This window comes from Pagrus major, chromosome 7 (assembly GCF_040436345.1).
Source record: "Pagrus major chromosome 7, Pma_NU_1.0".
Taxonomy (NCBI): domain Eukaryota; kingdom Metazoa; phylum Chordata; class Actinopteri; order Spariformes; family Sparidae; genus Pagrus; species Pagrus major.
In genome coordinates, this window is record NC_133221.1 from 25,276,512 (window position 1) to 25,295,975 (window position 19,464).

Genomic DNA, 19,464 nt, shown 5'->3' on the forward strand with positions numbered 1-19,464 from the left:
CTGACCTTTCATAATCATTCATCATCATTATTTTACAGTATGAGTTTTACAGAAACAGGGTGGCACGTTAGCCATCACGTTACAGGTTATAGATAACATGACTGAAATTAGGTCCTACAATTTTGGTTCAACAATAAGAATATTTTCTTATTCAAAGGATCCTCTTTAAAATGTCTCATCCATCTCACCTGTCTGACAGCCATTTAGCTGCCACATTTTGAATATAACCTTAAATGAAACCTCAGTGTTTTTACATATTTTGACATCTATTAACCATGTAAATCAACACTGTTCATTCATTTGTCTTGAAACCAATATTTAACATCAAACTGCTCACTTTGCATGTTATATTGTACTGTCGTATTTGTTTAGGCTGGTAGGAAACCACTTCAGCTTTGATTCAAAATTAAGACATGGTACATCAGCCATCAGCATTTGTGAGTTTTATTACAATCCAATGAAATACTATTTGGCTCTCCAAAAAGAAATCACAATGAACAAATTAACAGTATGTACCATACATAGAATACAATGTTGAGAATATGAACAAAATGGTTTATTGACGATTTTAGGTGTCAGTGTTGTGCCTTGAAAAGAACAACAAATATGGCCACTGTAGGTTTATTGTCTGTCCTTGTATGATAAAAATGTCACCTACCTCTACAAATGACACCAACAACTCTTACTTTTACCAACACATTACAGCAGGCTTAATACTGAAAAAACATCTGATTATGCCTTCAGTGTCACAGAGGAGGACCTTAACTAAATCTCTGTTAAACGTATAAATTAGACAATAAATTAAAGCTGGTGAAAGCCCTCAGATCGCGTCATACAAATTCAAAGAGGTACATAAACTAGTCTGTATTAAAACAACGAAATGTCAAATATCAAAGCTAATTATTCACAGTAACGGCAAGCTGCCAGGAGGTGCCAGAATAATCCCGAACACGTAGAAAAGTCCCATTAGAAGGTTGAGCTTGGCCGTCTTCTGGGGGATCTTGGCGTAGCACCTGCTACGGAACTGCTTCTCCAGGGGGAAGGCCATGGGCAGTGTGAGCAGAGGCAGCGCCATGCTGATGGTGTAACGGGTGGCGAGGATGCAGAAGAGCACATAGGGGACGAATAGCAGGAGGTTGTAGAGGACGTAAGACAGAGTGGGGCCTACGAGGATGGCCAGGGTGACGATGCCCGCCTGCTTGTCAGAGTCCATGTCTCTAGTGTTGTTGCTGTGGAGGATGGCTTCTGTGTTGAGGGCCAGCGGGACGGCGTACACCAGCGGGAGCACCGACAGGTAGCCGACCTGCACCGCGTGGGCGAACATGACTGCCAGTGGGCCGAAGGTGATGAGGATTACCACGTCTCCCAGGGCCACGTACTTGAGGCCGATGCCTGAAGGAAAGAGTAAACAGAAGATACATTTAACTTTTTCATTAGTGGTTGTTTACGCAGTGCAATTCAATCCTGAAAGTACAGTAAGTATAGCCTGTTTTCACTGTTTCATTCGATGGTTCCAAATGAGTGATGTACTGAATCTCAAAGGCAAACTCTGAACAATCACTAATACAAGTACAAATATGAGTGAGAGCTATACTGATTACTATTAATATTAATTAACATTAATAGGTTTCTGACTGAGTGTGCTAATAATTAAAAGGAGTATCCCAGCAAGAAAGTATTGCATTCAAGTTTTGGGACAATAGAGTTCTAAAAAAACAATGGACCCAATCAATGCTGAAGCCACTTTGACATCCTGACATGCAGTCTTCAGTATGGGTCAAACTAAAAAAACACTGGATCCTACATTTCCCATAATGCAACAAATATCTTTTCATTCTGCCTGGTGAACACAAGGTTTTGCTCAGACAAGCCTGATTACATCATCAGGGTTATTTTCACAGAAGTTTCTCCAGAACCACAGAAGATAACTGAAGCGCTGTTTTCACGGGATGAGTAGAACTAACCATGACGTGAACATAGTGAACTAGCAGTGATGGTGGAGGTCTGCTATAATGATTTTTTTTTACTAGGGCTGGGCAATATATCCATGTTATACCGCTATCATGATATGAGACGATATATCTTCTTTACATTTTTTTATTTTAAAAAGAAATCCTAACCTGGAGTTTATGCACACCTGAGGGTAAGAAAGGTTCAGATTTAGTGAGCAGTTAGGTTATTTCTACCTATTGCATTAAAACTCATACTTTCACAACCCTTGTAGAACGTGTATAACATGCTGTGCTTGTTGCAAACAAACTGTAAAAAGTGCCACCTACTGTATTATTTTCTTTTTATCATTATTATTATCATCATTTCCTTTTTAATGACTTTATTGGATAGGGGAGCTTCAAGTGTGACAGGAAACAGGAATGAGAGAGAGGGGAAATGACAAAGGGCCACAGATCGGACTCGAGCCCTGTGCCGCTGCAGCAAGGACACAGCCTCTGTCAGTGGGATGCACGCTCTACCAACTAAGCTCATGGGGCGGCCCGACCAATATTATTAGCTGATACTGGCCTATCAAAGCTATCAGTATCGGCTTATATGTTGTTCAATATGCATTCATATTAAAACTACTTTTTAGAGATTATGATGAAGAAAAAGATGCCTTGGATAATTCAAGTTTCCTGTTTCAGTGTTCTGATATTATTTTAGACAAATTTGTTTCTTGTTCAACTGTGAAATATTCTGTTATTATCCTATCGTTCCAATACTTGCCTTTAACTTCTCAGTCATTCCTTACTGATGATTTACCAAAAATGTATTTTGTCACCAAGCCCCGAATTAATCTGATAATATATTCTGGCAATATCGCCTAGCCCTACCTTTTCATTAATCTTTATCGGGATAACATTAATTAGGTAAAAACACACCAACACAATTTTAGTCTGAATCACACAGTAATGCTGCAATAGAAATCATTAAAACAAGCTGCAGGATTCTCTCTGTTTTTTCATACTAAATTCTATATACTTCTCCATCCGTAGGGAGTGATGAATCAACACTTGAGACGCTTTCAGAAACGCACCTCACCTCATTTAGGAATGTAACACATCAATGTCATACTGCCTTAAAAGGGCCAGTTCACCAAAATCCCAACACACTGTAGCTCAGTTGGTAGGGTCAGGAGCTGTTGCTGCTGACAGCATGTGTCAAATGTAAAAGTATTAACTCTTTCTTACTTACTATCTAGCCATGCAGATAGTTTGAGTTTTATGTGTGCAGGTTTTCAGAAACATTTGCCACAAAGACTCGCTGCTGCAGAGTGTTTCACATGTAACATTTCAGTGCTTTGAGCAGCAAAAGTGAAAATCATCTCCGCTTTTTTCTAGCAGTGGACGAAACGCTTCATTATCTCAAAACCATGACACGTAAATCCTTATTCAAATCACATTTGCCTTGCTGGATACCACACGTGGTAAGTGAGACACTTTCTCTTTTGTATAAACTGACCAATGAAAGATGTCCTTACCAGTGTTTGTTTTTTGTCCTTTGGTATAAACACATGACAGAGTGACCACAATGGTAAACATGAATGTGCTGTACCTATTTTTACAACACCAACTTTTCTGGCACCTGGAGCCACTAGCATGCAGTGTTGCAGAGTGCATCATAAACCTAACGAGTGTGTGTGTGTGTGTGTGTGTGTGTGTGTGTGTGTGCGCGTGTGTGTATGGCGAAGTTGATATTTCACTCACCTCCAGTGTATAAAAACGAGCTGGAGAGTCCCCCGAAGTAAATAAGAGCTAGGTGCTCCAGTCTAAGTGTGGACAGGAAGTAGAGCAGAGTGGCACACAAGCACCCTAAAGAGTACAACAATGCTCCGAACATAACAACATCCTGCGGTGCCAAGATTTCATCCACAAGAGTCCTATCATCACTCTTCTTGTGGTCAATCCCTTTGGAGAAGTCATAGTAGGTGTTTACAAGGTTGCCTGCCCCGTGGACTACAAGGACAGCCACCGCGCACACCATCAGGATGACCAAGTCCACAGAGCCATCCAGTTTGTATGCCAGTGCGCTGCCGAGGGCCACCGGCGTGAGCGAGGCGCTGAAGCTCCACGGTCTCAGCGCCAGCACGTAGGCCGCGCACTTGTGTCTCACATCTGAAGCAACGCGGGCCATCCTTGACGTGTGGTTAGTGCCAGGAGAGTGACTAACCAAGTTATTCAAACCAGTCTGCCATTGTTGGCCGTTGTGACCATTTGATCCAGCCAGCACAAATGTCTCTGCCCTGCTTTGTCTCTGCTCTTTGGCCATTCCTCTGCGAGGGGTCTACAGTACCAGCAATGTTCCCAATTTCAGAGCCTGGTGTTCCTGCAGCAGGAAAAGCAGGTCAGCAAAATTACAAGACAGTTGACAGTGCAAAACACAGCACAGCCTTGATACATGCTAGAAAATCCTATATAAAATAAGGCTGAGGTGCAAACTCCAATACTTTGAGGACTGATAGAAATGTGCCTGTTGCATTTATAGGTAACAGTATTTGATCAACACAGATACTTTCAGGAGTTTGGCATATTTTGTTACATAAAACAGGGTTACGTCATGTTTACATAATACTAAAGGTATTGAGGAAAGTATAGTGTTGGCATACAAAGGCTCAGTTATCACAGGTGATAACATTATGTTAAAAGGTGGAATACATAAGTACTGGCCAACTTGAATTCATGCTCCAGGTAAAGTGGGGCAGCATATCACCAGCGTAACTGCTTACTGCTGCTGACTGTATTCTGTGTATACATCCATGACTGTAGCTGCTGTTTGCTTGCTAGCTCAGTTAGGCCTGCAGCATGCCAACTTCAAACAATATCTCTTCGACACAATACATAGAAATCTTTGACATAACGTCAAAACTTAACACGCTGTTTAATGTTTCAAACTAAAACTCTTACATTTTACACCTTTACGATTTTTAAAGATACTCTGCCCTACTTGGGAATTAATAATTGCCTTCCTTATAGATATCCACAGTTCAGTCTTACATTTTCATATAGTCCACTTGATTCTTCTCTTCTTTATTTAATCCAGACAGTTTAAGACTATTCCCAGATTTGCAGACTCTAAGTTCTTTCACAAAGTAAACTAAGTGTGATTATTAACTGCATGCTGCCTGTTGTTGCTGCAGCAGATGAAAGCAGGACCTCTGTCACACAGGTAACGGTCAAGCAGCGGCAGAGCCTTATCGTCACAGTAACGGTGCCGGCAGCCACTTTGGATAAAAGTTAAGTGGGCGGTTTCGAAACTGAACCAACACTGGACAGCACTTTAGTTTGTCAATACACGTGGCATTTCGTAAGATAAAAAAAACACTCAAATACTGGAGAAACTACTTTCGGGGGAGAGCAACACACTCGCCACCCGGTTAAGGGCACCTCAACCGGGAGGGGCAGACAGCTTCAAGCTAACTACTGAGATTATGGGATTAAAGCTAACTGGCTAGCCACCGAGCTAACAGGGACAGAGGGGAGCTCTTACCTGTTACGTCTTCACCATCCGACACAAACTGGGCTTCTCTCCGCTTAAAAACATAGTTCTGCGCCCGCTGAGCCTTTTACGGTGAGAGGCTGTTGGGTAGCTTACGTGTCAACTTCGAGGGTACTTGACTGGTTGGCTACTGTAAACCCTGCTGCACCTGACTGGCGCCATTTCCTCCTCCGAAGTGCAACAGCGCTCAAAAGTCGAAGAAACCGCATGTGGTACAATGGTTCCGACTACCGATTTAGTCCTACAAATATGAAGAGTGCTATATAAATAAAATGTTTTGCTATTATTATTATGATTATGATTATTATTATTATTATTAGTAGTAGTAGTATAATTAGTATAATTATTGTTGTTATTATGTATTATTATTTCAGGCACAATATGAAAAATGGACTAACAAAAAAATTACACAATTTACACTGAACCGAAATTAATTAGAATAGTTTCTTGGCAGATTACAGATAACAATGGCTTTCTGTAATTCGTGCATTATATTTTTAATACGGTTATGGTCAAGGTTAGGGGTTAGAATTACATTATTCTTTTTAAATAATTAATTCTGGCAATGATAAAAATGGTTTTTAGTCACAACAGATCACAGTTCATATTTTTATAGTTAAATAGGTCCATAAAGGGCCATTTGTACGGAAGCCAAGAACCGCCATAACTGCAGTTAATTATTTAGTTAATTTACTGAGATAACAGGTGGCTGAGATATCAGCTTTAACCATCAGAGTGAACCATGCCATGACATTCACACAGAGGCCCACCATCAGGAGAGGCAAACCAGGCAAATGATTGTGACCCCCAAAAAAGAAATTTAGGAAAAAGGATGTATGATGGCCACTAATATTTGCACATTTTCCAATGACAACATGTCCCATAATGGCACTATGCTGCACATCACTGCTGCCTCAAAATAAAGATTTTTAGAGAATTTTTATGGTTAATTATTTTCAGGGATATGCTTACATACAGCGCTCAACTTAAAGGAAAAAGGAGCCAAACTCTGCAGAAAAAAGCCACCTCAGTGTTGGTGGACTGAGGGCAGACTGGAGGCTACAGTGACTCACTATTGCCTCTTGAGGTACAAAGTGGTATTACGAGACAGGACAATACTTGAGCTAGCTGGTTAGCCTGCTAACTTTTATTAAATATCTCTGCAACACAATACTAGATGTATTAGGCACAACATCAAAGCTGTTATTTCTTCAGATTCTCTTGAGAATTTTAGTTATTTTAAAAAATTAAAATTCGTACATATTGTTACTTTGAAAAGACGAGTTCTATCCAATCTCTGGAAACAACCTTGTGTTTTGCCATTAAGTGATTTTATGGGCTAATCTGACATGAATGTCTGAATGGGGTGTACTGCTTCCCAGCAATTGTTTCCAACCACCAAAACTCTCTATTAGGACAAGAAAAAAGAAATTGACTGCCAAAGGAAAAAAAGATCTAGATTCTATTCAGAGCTGATAGATCGGCCCATTCCCTGGCTGTGAGTGGGATGAAAAGTAGACCTGCAGTTTCTTTCTTGTCTTTAATAAATGGAAAGTGGCAAAAGCTGCTGATGAACAGATGGACGTGCAACTGCAACATTCCTGCGTGCAAAACACCTGTTAATTCTTTCCGATAAGGCAAACAGGTCCCTTTCACAGCAAACATTTTGACATGTCACAGGTAGGAAAAGCACAGGTGTTAATAAATTCATGATTAAACATGACTGTTCCATTAACGTTCCCCATAAATCAAGCCAATCACTCAGCATACACGATACCAGGATCGTGGAAGTTACAATTACACTGAACTATTACACCTGTGCTTTTCCTACTTTTAATTGCCAAGAATGTCAGTTGCAACCAAATACACTTTACCATATGGGCCATGACTATTCCTGCAGAAGACAGTGGCATGCAAAGGGCGTGAGGTGTCTTGGAGGCAAAATAGGGCCTCACGATATGGTAAAATCACATTGTGATTATCTTTGACAGATCATGCGATGCCAAATTTAATCATGAATACTGGGAATTATCATTCTTGCATCACAATCTTCATTTTCACAGAAAAAAACTATTAAAGGAAACCTATTATGCTTTTTTGTTATTTTCCCCTTGTGTTATATATGTTCTTGTGCATGTAAAATATCTTGATAGTTAAAAAGCCCAAAGTCCACACCAACAGGAGTTCCTCTCTCCCACACTGCTCCTGAAGTACCTGAAACGCCTCGTCAGTGGTCCCGCCTTTAATTCCGTGACTTTGTGAGATCATACTATGTCACCATGTCACATATTTGCAGAATTTATGGATATATTCACGTTGGAATTCAACCTAACTGTAAGCTTAAAAAAAAAAAACGGCAAAGCCATCTGAGACAGGGTGCTGGGTCAGGTGTGTGTGAGCTGACCAATCAGAGCAGACTGTATTTGTGGGGGGGCTTAAAGAGACAGGAGCTAAAACAGAGCATCTCAGGCAGAGGGGGAATACAGAGCAGGTAATTATGAGAACACTGATGCTTTTTTGATAGTTAAAGCATGTAAACCTAATCTAGCAGTAACAGCATAATATGTCTCCTTTAACGGAAGACCTGCAGTGTTTTACAAGATGGGCCTCAGAGCAATATGTCACCTCCAGGATGATGGCCTGTTTTGTCTGTGCATGCCACAAGCGGGATAAAGTGAAGACTAAACTACTTTTCTCCCCAGCAGTATTACATAAACCTCAGAAAGTCATGTTCAAAATAAGCCATCTGATTCCGCTTTAAGTGAGCCCTGGCGGCTGCAACAAGTGGTTTGACGGACAGAGCGCGTTTGGTTTTCATTAGATTGTCTCGACACTGACCCCCTGCCCCATCTACAGTAATATGAAACCAGCCCTCTGGCAGGCGCACTGTGCGGAAGAGAGCCGAGCGGAGCTGATGCAGTCTGCACTGCTTCCACTACCCGGTCCGCAGGCTGGACTGCGCTGCTGCCGCACACAGCACCAGAAGCTACTGTAACACATCACCGAAACGTGCAATGGCCAAGAAGTTGTGTTGACACGAGCACAGACGGTGAATCTATGTAGTCTTCTCTGAGGGATTATCTATGTTTTTTTTGTCCTGGAGGTGTGATATCGCAGCCATGATGTGCTATCAGACTCCCAGAAGTTTACGCAGAGGCGACTGCGGCTTCGCTCCTCTGCTGGCTGCTGCTCTGCTCAGTCTGCTGTTCGCAGGGATGCAACAAACCACAGCGTTTCCCTCCTGGAGGTTAGAGGTATGCTGTGACCACTTTATGACATGTAGCAGCTGTCTTTGCAGCTCGAGTCATTATTAAGTTTTAGAAGTTATTTATAGTTTCCTTTATCGTGAAAAAAAAAACATCACACCAAACTCCATTTAAAATTCTGTGACTTAAAGTTTAACCTACGTGTCTGTGAAGCTGCATACTAGGATTGGTATGGCTTGACATTTCTTTTAATCATTCAAAGCCACTTTTCAATTCGGCATGTACAGTATTGTATTACACGCGGCAGCACTCATTTCAAACAGTAACTCATTTTTGTAGGTAAATGGCTCAATTCATAAACTACCGTCCTCCAAGTTTAAATTATATTGAAATAAAGTGATACTTGGTGGGTCTTTTGTACCCCGAATTCACCACAAGAACATAAAGATTAAAAACCTGCCTCACCTTGTGTTATTAAAGCTATGTACATTTCACAATCATTAAAATAAAATGTAGTTATGATGTTTTTTTAATGAAGTATGGTCTTCAGGACAATCACAGGTAAGAACAAGAGTAAACTTAGTCAGTATTTTTTTTTTTTACAGGAGTCTATCATTCACATAATTTTCTTTCACTGTTATTATACAGAAGTTGCCAGCTTTTAAAGACTTTTAATAAGTGAGCCACTGTCCATGCAATTTAAATCATTTCTTAGAACGTATCATTAGTTGGACATCAGCTTCTGAAATCACTCAGTTATAGCTCACCCATGGCAATATGCATCAGACTCAATCAATGTTCGGTCAAGGTGATGAAGTTAGAGGAGTACCATAATTAGGTCAGGCTTTGGACTGGATCCCTGTACAGTAATATCTTGCCTGAATTGGATAAATATGTTACTCCATCATTGCCACCCACCCACTGTGATACAGAGCCTGAGGGATAACTTTATGTAATTTCCTCTGCCACACGCTTTCATTATGTGTCCATCAAGAAGACCGCTGCCTGGGATTACATAACTGCCTTAGATAAGCTCCTTGTAGGCTATACCACAATACATTACAGCATCAGTGAAAGACATATTAGAGAGTAAATGTATCAGTAAGTTAATGGAGTGAGGTCAAAATGCAGTCAAAGATCATTGTCAATGTGCTTTTTAGTATTTACTGATAATAATGGGTGAGTAGAAGTTCAATTCACAGTGTGTATGTTTTAAATTATAGAAAATTGTTGAATCTTTCTGAGGCTCACGGTAAAAATCATAATCCCTGTTTAAACTGTCTCTGAGACTGAGCATAAACTCTTCCAGACTCTCCCATGCAGGGTCTTCGGAGACTTGTCTTCAAATGTTTTGCCCGCCGAGTCAGCGCTCACCACTGGCTTCAAGGTTTAGTCTAGCAGGCTTGTTTCAGCCCTCGTGGTTTACGGTTCATCTTTTATCCGTGCCAAAGTGTGAGATTGGATTTGCAGTGAATATAACAAGAGACGACACGGAAAGAACTGTGCTGGCCGTACTACGTTAAACACCTCATAAATCACTGAGCACAAGACTCCAGTGTGTTTGCTGCTGAGGTCAAGCAAGCAACTGTTGTATAAAACAATGACCAGTGCACATAGTGTGATGCAGAAGCTTTATATTTAACATCAGAGGAAGAGATGTCATCAAGTTCATTCAGTGTGAGACAGTCTGCCAGACTGCCTGCCCCAGTCTCACTATTTTGGTACGGAAATGAAGGAAGTACCGGATCTATTTGTCTTGACTGGGCGAAGCAGAAACAGGAACCAGAGGATAGGGTGTAGAATACAAAGTGAAGGGTGTGGCTTTGATATGTGCTCTCCATCTTCAGTTCCAGAAGTTACAGTTCAGATCCATAGGTCCAACGGCTACAGTGAAGCCAGATTTTTCTTGGAAAGGCTGTTTTTGAATGATTTTTTTGTTTTCTGATGATCAAATTCACAAGAAAAAAGTAGCTCAAACTGGCATAACAGTGCACTCATTCTGTGATTCTCTCCTTGAAGGAACTCAGGCTGTTAAATTCACTTGTTAAGTCAAAAAGAGTTGAAAGCAAAAGCTTGAAAAAAGACATTCTGCCTTTTCCGCCATCCCCACACACCTGGCTGTGGAGGTTTGATAGCTGCGTAAACTGGCAGTGCTTGTCCGATTGTCTGTTTCGGAAAGTTACAAAGCTTAACAGACGCAGCCCCCACAGTTCCGCTGTTCAAGAAAAAGGTGGAGGAAGTCTCAGATGCTGTTGGATGACCAGACAGGCACTTTAGCCTTCTCTTGGCTGCATCCTGCTGCTTCCTCTATCTCTCTCTGAGGACTCTGTCCTTTGTGTGTCTTTGTAGTCTCGACACAATGAATCCCACAAATGGAGAGCACGCACATGTTTGGACAGTCTCTCCTAGACGGTATTCAGGATGGTTGGACAAAGTTGTGAGAGCAATTTTAAAAAGAGAACTTGAGAGAGAAGTTTGAACTTTGATGTCAGACACTGTCTCACCTCCACACACCTGGTCGATCTCTGCGTGAGAGTGAGCGTGTTTGTTAGATCCTCTTCTTTGGAAGAACTTAAAGGTCCCATATCATGCTTGTTTTCAGCTTCACACTTTGATTTTGGGTGTCTTCTTGAAAATGTTGACATGCTTCAATGTTCAAAACAATATTGTTCTCTCACTGTTGTTGCAGAACCCTCTATTCACCCTCAGCTGCCTGGCCAACAGCTGAGCAGAAGGGTTCGATGAGCTGAGCGGACCAGTTTACCTCCCGTTTATCTGCACAACAATTGCAATAAAATGAATAATAATAATAATAAAATATAAAGAATAAAATATCAAAACAAGCAATGAAAACAAGGATAAAGATAAAATAGAATATTGCACGTAAATGTTGATTAAATGTTTTGTTAAACAACAAATAAAATAAGTAGAAAACATTAAAACCATAAAATTGTTAGACACCACATAAGAGCCATTTTTAGTTTACCTTGGGATTGTGATGATTGTTTCAGCAATTAGTTAAACTCTCAGCTGTTGCCAGGGAGACAGAGTTACTGCTTGTGAAAAACTTTGCACTTTGATCGCAAAATATACTTTAATGATCTTTTTTTCTTTGACAAGTGATCATGGCGTAAGCATGGAGGCCACCGTCCTCTGCAGGCCTCCACGGCGTCCTTTGATTCCTGATAATGGACCCGTCGTCAGGCATTATGCCTTACTTGTCAGTCCCCCCTCACATAGTTAAGGGTAAAGGAAGTATTGTGGCACATTGTAAAGAAATCAAGGGTTCATGGACAGCTGTATGTGTCTTCAGCAGTTTTTCCCCTTCAGTGTACGCCTCCTTAATTCCTCCTTAAATGTATCAGTTAAGACACGATGCCTTCCTGCTCTCAGGCACAAAATGGGCTCCCTGGATCAGAATTATGGCCCAAGTACCTTCAAGTATTGGAAATTGGATTTATGACTTAAAATCATCTCCATAAAGAGTTATAGATTTTATCAAGTGGTCCGATCACTGTTACGTAACATCGCAGCTGAGGCAAACCACAATTTAACTTCAGTCACAGGATATTTATGAAAGCACTGAAATGCAAAGCACCCATAGACACAGAGAGCTGTGAAAATAGACTAGCATCCAGGTGTGATCACTTGGAGTCAACAGACATCAGACACAACCTGTCTGTGAAAAGGATCATACTGTATGTTTGGAAAGCACTTTTACTGCTGACCACAATGACCTTGCAATCAAATCTAATCCTCAATGTTCGGTCCCTAACTTTCATTCAATGCGAGGTGATTAATTAAAGGTTTTTCTTTGTCCAAGGAAGAAGCTTACACCACTGTGTTGCTCATCGGGATCCGCAAAGAGGCCCGCTCGCAAGTGCTGCACCTCTCCAGGAACAAGCGCTACACCCTCACCCCGGAGCAGCTCAAATGGGACAAGTTCAAGCTGACATACAAGTATTCATCTGCAATTCTTCCTCTGGTCAACACAACAGCACAGTACAGTTGTAGAAAATGGGAAAAGGAAAACACATCCTTGGAGAAAACTCCAGAGAGTTAGACTAATGTTGGTTTTGGCAGAAAAACACAAGGACAGATATTTTTCAGTTGAAGCGGGCCAAGTTGAAGTTCCTGAAATCAGACTGCTGTCGGTGTGGGTTAGTTGTACCTTAGTGGAATCATTTAACTCAAATGGAAGAACTATTCAATATCTTCTCCTCTCACGTCAGTCAAGACGTCCATTGAGGACCAACATGCATCATCTGACAGTGATCACCTTGCAGAACTCTCTGCTTGCATTTGTGAAAAGGGAAAATAAAGAAGCATATGGTGGAATTTCGCACCCACACTGCAGTCGCTTGGCCGCAGCACATTTGGATTGTGTTGTGTTAACTGTTTGGAGAAGATCCAGTGAGACTTTGTTCTTTCTGGAGCTGTATGACAAAAGAGCCCATAAAGTTTAAGGAGATTGGGTTGAACCAAAGTGGTTCCATCATCTTAAAGGAAAAGTTCCCCCAAAAATAAAAATTCTGTCATTATCTAGTCCTGCTCATGCTGATGGAAAGTCAGGTGAAGTTTTGTAGTCCACAGAACATTTCTTGAGCTTCAAAACAACACAGCTTTGCAGCATTGGCCCAAACAACTGTAGTAGATGGTGACCTGTTTTAAAACATAAAAAAAACAGCATAAAAGAAAACATAAAATGGCTCCACAGAGCTTGTTTGGCCTAAGCCAAGTCTCCAGAAGCCCTGAGATTCAAAATTGAATTGAGAAGATGTTATTTATACCCTTTTTAAGCCAAAATCCTCACCGTAAAAGCCTTAGCACGCACCGCATCTGAAGTGGGTGCACAAGCTCGACCGCACATTGAGGGTGTAAATAACATCTTTTCAAATCAGTTTGGGATCTGGGGGCTTCTGGATACTTCGATTACACTGGACGGGCTGTATGGAACCATTTAATGGGTGTTTTGGTCGTTTTTGTGGGGATTTTTGTTGAAACGTAAAAAAACAAACATAAACAAACAAACATTTTGGCTGTTTTTTAACGTTTCAAAACAATCCCCATGTTTGCTGCAACGCGTTTTTTGCGGTGGACTACAAAACTTCACCCGGCTGTCCATCAGCATGACGGTGATTAATAATGACTGAATTTTCTTTTTTGGACGAACCTATCCTTTAAGTGTACTGGAGACAAAAAACAGAAAAAGATCCAAATTTCAGTCATTCCTGCATTAGTAAAATTAAATCTTCATCTCTTTCATATTGACATAGGGTGTTACCAGCGGATCAATATCTGGTTCTTATTAAAAGCACTAATATCAGTCTAACCCTCACTGAGATATAAGAGAATATCAGGTCTCAGTAATGGAGCTGTACTTGAAGTGCTTGTGGGAATTGTGGTCTGTCTGAACAGTAGCCATTGTGTTTTGGCAGATTGCTCGTCTGTAGTGGAATGTGTGTAGAGACCAGTATTAACTACATAATGCTGTTGTTTCTGAACAGGTTGCTCTCCTTCCCTACTAACTTGATAAATGCCAGCGACACGCGTCGAGGCTTTGCCAAGGCCTTTGGCATGTGGAGCGACGTCTCGCCGTTCAGCTTCAGAGAGGTGCCAGCTGACCAAGAAGCAGACATTAAGATCGGTGGGTACTCTGCATGTGGCTGTATCAGTCCCCGACAGATGTTCCTTGGCCCCGGGCTCCAGACTTCTCCTCTGTCGTTACTGTATTTCTCTCCGTGCTGTCATCGCAGAAATGTCTTCCCCTCCAATCTCATTAAATCACACTACCGCGGCTATATTACCAAGCTTATATTCGGCATGATTCATAATTCTAAATGAAAAAAGTAAATGCTTAACAACTTCCATACATGTCAGCCCATGGTGGAGCAGTCTAAATTATGCTTTATTGGTCCCTTTGGATGCAAACTCCAGGGTCCTGCATAAATTCTCAGTGACAGTGAGAGGGATGGTTGTCATCCTGCGGGGTGAAGGCTGAAGAAAAAGCTCTGTCTTTAGCAATCCATCATCCCCCCGCTGTAGTCAACGCAGAGCAGAAATAATGGAGTGAGGGTTTCCCTCCTCGGCTCTGAGGTATGTGTCTCTCTCTCTGTCTTGGCAGGCTTCTACCCCGTCAACCACACAGACTGTCTGCAGTCGTACTTGCACCATTGTTTCGACGGCATCACGGGAGAACTGGCTCATGCATTCTTCCCGCCAACTGGTGAGATCCACTTCGACGACCACGAGTACTGGATTCTGGGAAACATGCGGTTCAGCTGGAAGAAAGGCACGTGTCTTTATCGCGATATTTAACCCATGAGGTGATGGATGCACCAGAAACTGACCTGGACAGCTCCCCTATGAGCTGTCCAGGTCAGTGCGGCAACTGAAAGCGAAAATAATCAAAAGTGTCTGTGTTGCAGGGGTTTGGCTGACGGATCTCGTCCATGTGGCGACTCATGAAATCGGCCACGTCCTGGGACTCATGCACTCCATGGACCCTAAAGCTATAATGCACCTGAATGCAACTCTGACGGGGCGGAAGCTAATCACACAGGATGAGGTGTGGGGTATGCACCGTCTCTACGGTACGCCCTTACTCTTCTCCCAGAACACAAATAGAAAAGTTCTTCTTTTTGGGCTTTGACGTCTGTAAATACAGCTGACATCGTTGTCAGTCACCCAGGAACTTCTGGAGGTAGTAAATAAATTGACTTGTTTGGTCTTGAAGACATTTTGCAATCCATCCAAAAGTCGAAGCACTAGATTAGCTTCTAGATAGAATGGAAAATGTACAAAGGACCTACACTGCAAATCCAGTTCTAATGCTGGGATCAGACTTGGGTTTTCAATAACAAAAATGCATTGCTCATTTTATCCTAAGATGTCTGTCATAGTGGAAAACAACTGACACAGCATCCGAGAAGCCTCACAACATCCAGAACTCTGTTGCCTTTTTTCACCCAGTCGGACAACTGGGCCAACGTGCCAAATGGAAAGAGGGATGATGTTGGTTCAGTGAAGCTGGTCCCTGGCACCACCTTCCCGATCACCTGCATGTCATGAAAGACAGCAAGCTATGATTGGTCGGGGTCCAATGTATAGTCTGTCAGCCAAGTCAGGGCAAGCATTCAAGAATTTAAAGGATAAGTTCACCCAAAATTGAAAATTCAGTCACTATCTTCCCCCCCAATGCCGATGGAAAAGTCAGGTGAAGTCTTCTGTGTTCTCCACAAACATTTCTGGAGCTTCTGCAAACACTGTTGCAGCATTCTCCTAAACAACTGAAGCAGATGGGGACTCAAAACATTAAAAAACAACCAAAACAAAAAGCATAAAAAGGCTCCATACAGCTCATCCAGCGCAATCCAGGTCTCCGGAAAGCCCTGAGATCCTAAACTGATTTGTAAAGACGACATTTACACTCTCAGGCGATCACGCTTGTGCTGCTACTTCCGCCGCTTTTAGCGTAGCAGCTACAGTGAATATTTCAGCGTTAAAAAAAGGTGAAAATAACGTCTTTTCAAATCAATTTAGGCCTCTCCAATCTCAGGGTTTACGAAGTCTTGGATTACTCTGGACGAGCTGTATGGAGGCGTTTTTGTCTTGTCTTTTCACATTTTAAAACAAGTCCCCATCTACTTCAGCTGTGTAGGAGAACGCTGCAACACTGTTCTGCTGTGACGCTCCAGAAATGTTTTGTGGACTACGAAACTTCACCTGACTTACCATCCGCATGGGCGTGAGCTGGTAATGACTGAATTTTCATTTTTTGGTGAACTTCTCCTTTAAGTGATGGCTTAATCTGACACAGTGACTATCTCAAAAGGCAAAATGACTGTGCAGTCTGATTCCAGCATTAGAAGATTTCAATCTAGCTACACTTGTGAAGAACCAGTAGTAGAAAACCTATGACCCCATTTTTGGTCACAGTTGGCCAGAATGTAGACCACAGTGTTCGTCTGACACTGCAGGCCAACGTGGCATTAATGAATTTTGTATAAACTACTCATGAGTCATCATTAGTGTGTATTATGGTGAGTCATTGTCATTGGAATGAAAAGCTAATCAAGGATCCAAATTCTGCTGACTGAGAGCTGTTGTCTGATCCCTCTCCTCCTCCTACTCACTCACTCCATCTCCCCCTCTCTCTCCTCCAGGATGTTTGGACCGGTTATTTATCTGCCCGGCCTGGGCTCGGAAAGGCTATTGCGACAGCAAGCGCAAGCTGATGCAGAAGCACTGCCCCTCCAGCTGTGATTTCTGTTACGGTAAGACGCAGCGGCAGAAAGCAGCAGCAGTGGTCCAGAGGGAGAAAAAAAAGAAAGGTTTTCTCTCAATTGAGCAGCGCAAGGAGCCGCTGTGAACCGTTTGCCAATGGAGCAACGGGAGCCAACAGGTCCAGCCAGGCTGAGCTGCGATGGGGGTTTTCAGCAATCTGATTTGAGGGGAGATTACACTTGCCACTGGAGGAGTTTGTGTGTAGATCTGGAGGATACCAGCATCCCCTGGGAGGCAGTGTGTGTTTTGGCTCTGAATTCAGACCGAGCAGACCAGGTACCTGCTGATTGTTGGCTGTCTCAACACTAAGTATTGATAGTACATCAACAATCTGACAGCTTAGGCCTCTCTAAGTTTATTGTGGGACTCACTAGCACTGTGGTCTCCTGTTGCACAACAGGAAATGGCTCCTCTTAACCATCACAGCCCATAGATTGTTGTGGCTTTCTGCGATTTTTTTGTCAGCAACAAGGGACAGTGCGGAGAGAGGCAGGAGGATACGATTCCTGGCTCGCAGTAATCTGTTCCTCATTGTTGATTGGGAGACGTTGTACGGCTGTGGAAAATTCCTGAGTGACTCCAAACCGCTGGAATTTCAGACTGTGGCTTGAGGGTTAGAGACACACAAGGTCAATTTGGATTTTTGCGGCATTAACGAGAGCGACTGTTTTTTAAGCAGACTTTGGAGTTGATCACAAGGCGGTCTGTTGTGTTTGTCAGAGACCAGATGGGAGATATTATATTGATAAGACAGCCTCAGCGCCAGCAGGTCAGAGGTTGTGAAAAGCGAAGCGTATTAAGTGTCTGACGTCTGCATCAAAACTTCTGACAGTAATCAGTGTTTCTGCGAGGTGTTTGTGAGGGGGAGCTGTTACATCTCCAAATGATGTAATACTCTGAGGCTGTGGATTATCTCTTTTTTTCTAGCAGATTCCTCTCAGATGATTTTTGTATGGTCAGGATCATTGTAACTAATCTTTGCATGTCTTATTTTAAGAGCATAAGCTTAAAGGATAAGTTCAGTCAAAAATGAAAATGTAGTCATTATCTACTCGCCATCATGCCGATGGAAAGTGAAGTGAAGCGTTGTAGTCGACTAAACATTTCTGGAGCTTCACAGCAAAAAAGCACTGCAACATGCTCCGGAGTCACCGGAAGCTTCGAGATCCCAAATTTATTTGAAAATACAATTTTTACGCTCTTATTAAAGCCCAAATCTTCACTGTAGCTGCTAAGCTAAAAGTGTTAGCTAAAACTCCATCTAAAGTGGGAGCTCGAGCTTGACCACAAGTTGAGGGTGTAAATAATGTATTTTCAAATTAATTAAAAAAGATACAAAAACATAAAATGGTTGTCCAGTTTAATCCAGTCTCCAGAAGCCCCACGGTCCCAAATTGACTTGAGAAGATGATATTTACACCCTTGATGCGGCCTATCGCTTTTAGCTTATCAGCTACAATGAAAATTGGGGCTTTAGGAAAAAGTGTAAATAATGTCTTTTCAATTAAATTAGGAATCTCGGGGCTTATGAAGATTTGGATTACACCAAATGAGCTGTATGGAGCCAGTTTTCAGTTGTTTTTTACGTTTTAAAACAAATTCCCATCTACCTCAGTTGTTGAGGAGGAACACTATTTAGCTGTGAAGCTCCAGAAATGTTTTGTGCTACGAAACTTCACCCAACTTTCCATCGGCGTGGGGGTGAGAAGATGATGAGTGAATTATCACTTTTAGGTGAACGTTTCCCTTAAGGCACTGTTGCTTGCGTGTCTTATTTTGAAGTGTTTCTACTCAATTCTACTTCAGAGTTCCCGTTCCCCACTGTGGCTCCCACCCCGACACCCCTGAGGACCAAACACAAGCTGGTCGTCGAGGGCAAGAAGCTCACTTTTCGTTGCGGGAAGAAGATAGCATCGAAGAAAGGCAAAGTATAGTGAGTATCTCCCTCCTAACATCAGCGAAGCTACAGTGTGATTTCACTGTCTCAACGTCCAACTTCTGTTTCAGCTGGTACAAGGACGGGGAGCTGCTGGAGTACTCTCACCCCAACTACATCTCCCTGAAAGACGACCACATAACCATAGTGGCCAACGCCATCAACGAGGGCACATACACCTGCATCGTGAAGAAAAAAGAGAAAGTTCTCACAAACTACTCGTGGAGAGTACGTGTGCGGTTCTGAAGGCCCGGCTGCTCCTCTGCACACTGAACAGGACACATTCACACACGTGGTCACAAAGAGACCTCATTCACAAGGGCACATATGTTTTTTTAATACTGTTTTTCCTGTATCTTCCACATATAACTGTCTATCGTTGATTGTCGTGTGTGTTAAGGTGTTTTAATATGTGCAAATAAATGTTCTGTGACAAGGAGAATCTCAGTGAAAATATTACCTGACTGTGAAAAGCTGCTCATGACAGATGTTGCAGTTTGCATTTTTTATTTGGCGATGAAAGATTCTTGCGGCTCTCGTCAGCTG

General features: G+C 42.1%; 2 protein-coding genes across 2 annotated transcripts; one reads left to right on the forward strand and one right to left on the reverse strand.

Annotated features, from left to right (window-relative positions):
* Positions 1-428: 428 nt before the first annotated feature.
* ubiad1 (UbiA prenyltransferase domain containing 1) lies at positions 429-5,670 on the reverse strand. Its single transcript, XM_073470338.1, has 3 exons — positions 5,482-5,670; positions 3,702-4,320; positions 429-1,392 (listed from the first exon to the last, which is right to left on the reverse strand). The coding sequence occupies exons 2-3, from the start codon at positions 4,261-4,263 to the stop codon at positions 905-907; spliced, it is 1,050 nt and encodes a 349-aa protein (XP_073326439.1). The 5' UTR covers positions 4,264-4,320; positions 5,482-5,670; the 3' UTR covers positions 429-904.
* Positions 5,671-8,491: 2,821 nt separating this feature from the next.
* On the forward strand, positions 8,492-19,350 carry mmp23ba (matrix metallopeptidase 23ba). Its single transcript, XM_073470630.1, has 8 exons — positions 8,492-8,744; positions 12,520-12,656; positions 14,204-14,343; positions 14,821-14,988; positions 15,125-15,289; positions 16,862-16,972; positions 18,789-18,915; positions 18,990-19,350. The coding sequence occupies exons 1-8, from the start codon at positions 8,574-8,576 to the stop codon at positions 19,162-19,164; spliced, it is 1,194 nt and encodes a 397-aa protein (XP_073326731.1). The 5' UTR covers positions 8,492-8,573; the 3' UTR covers positions 19,165-19,350.
* The last annotated feature ends 114 nt before the right edge of the window (positions 19,351-19,464 follow it).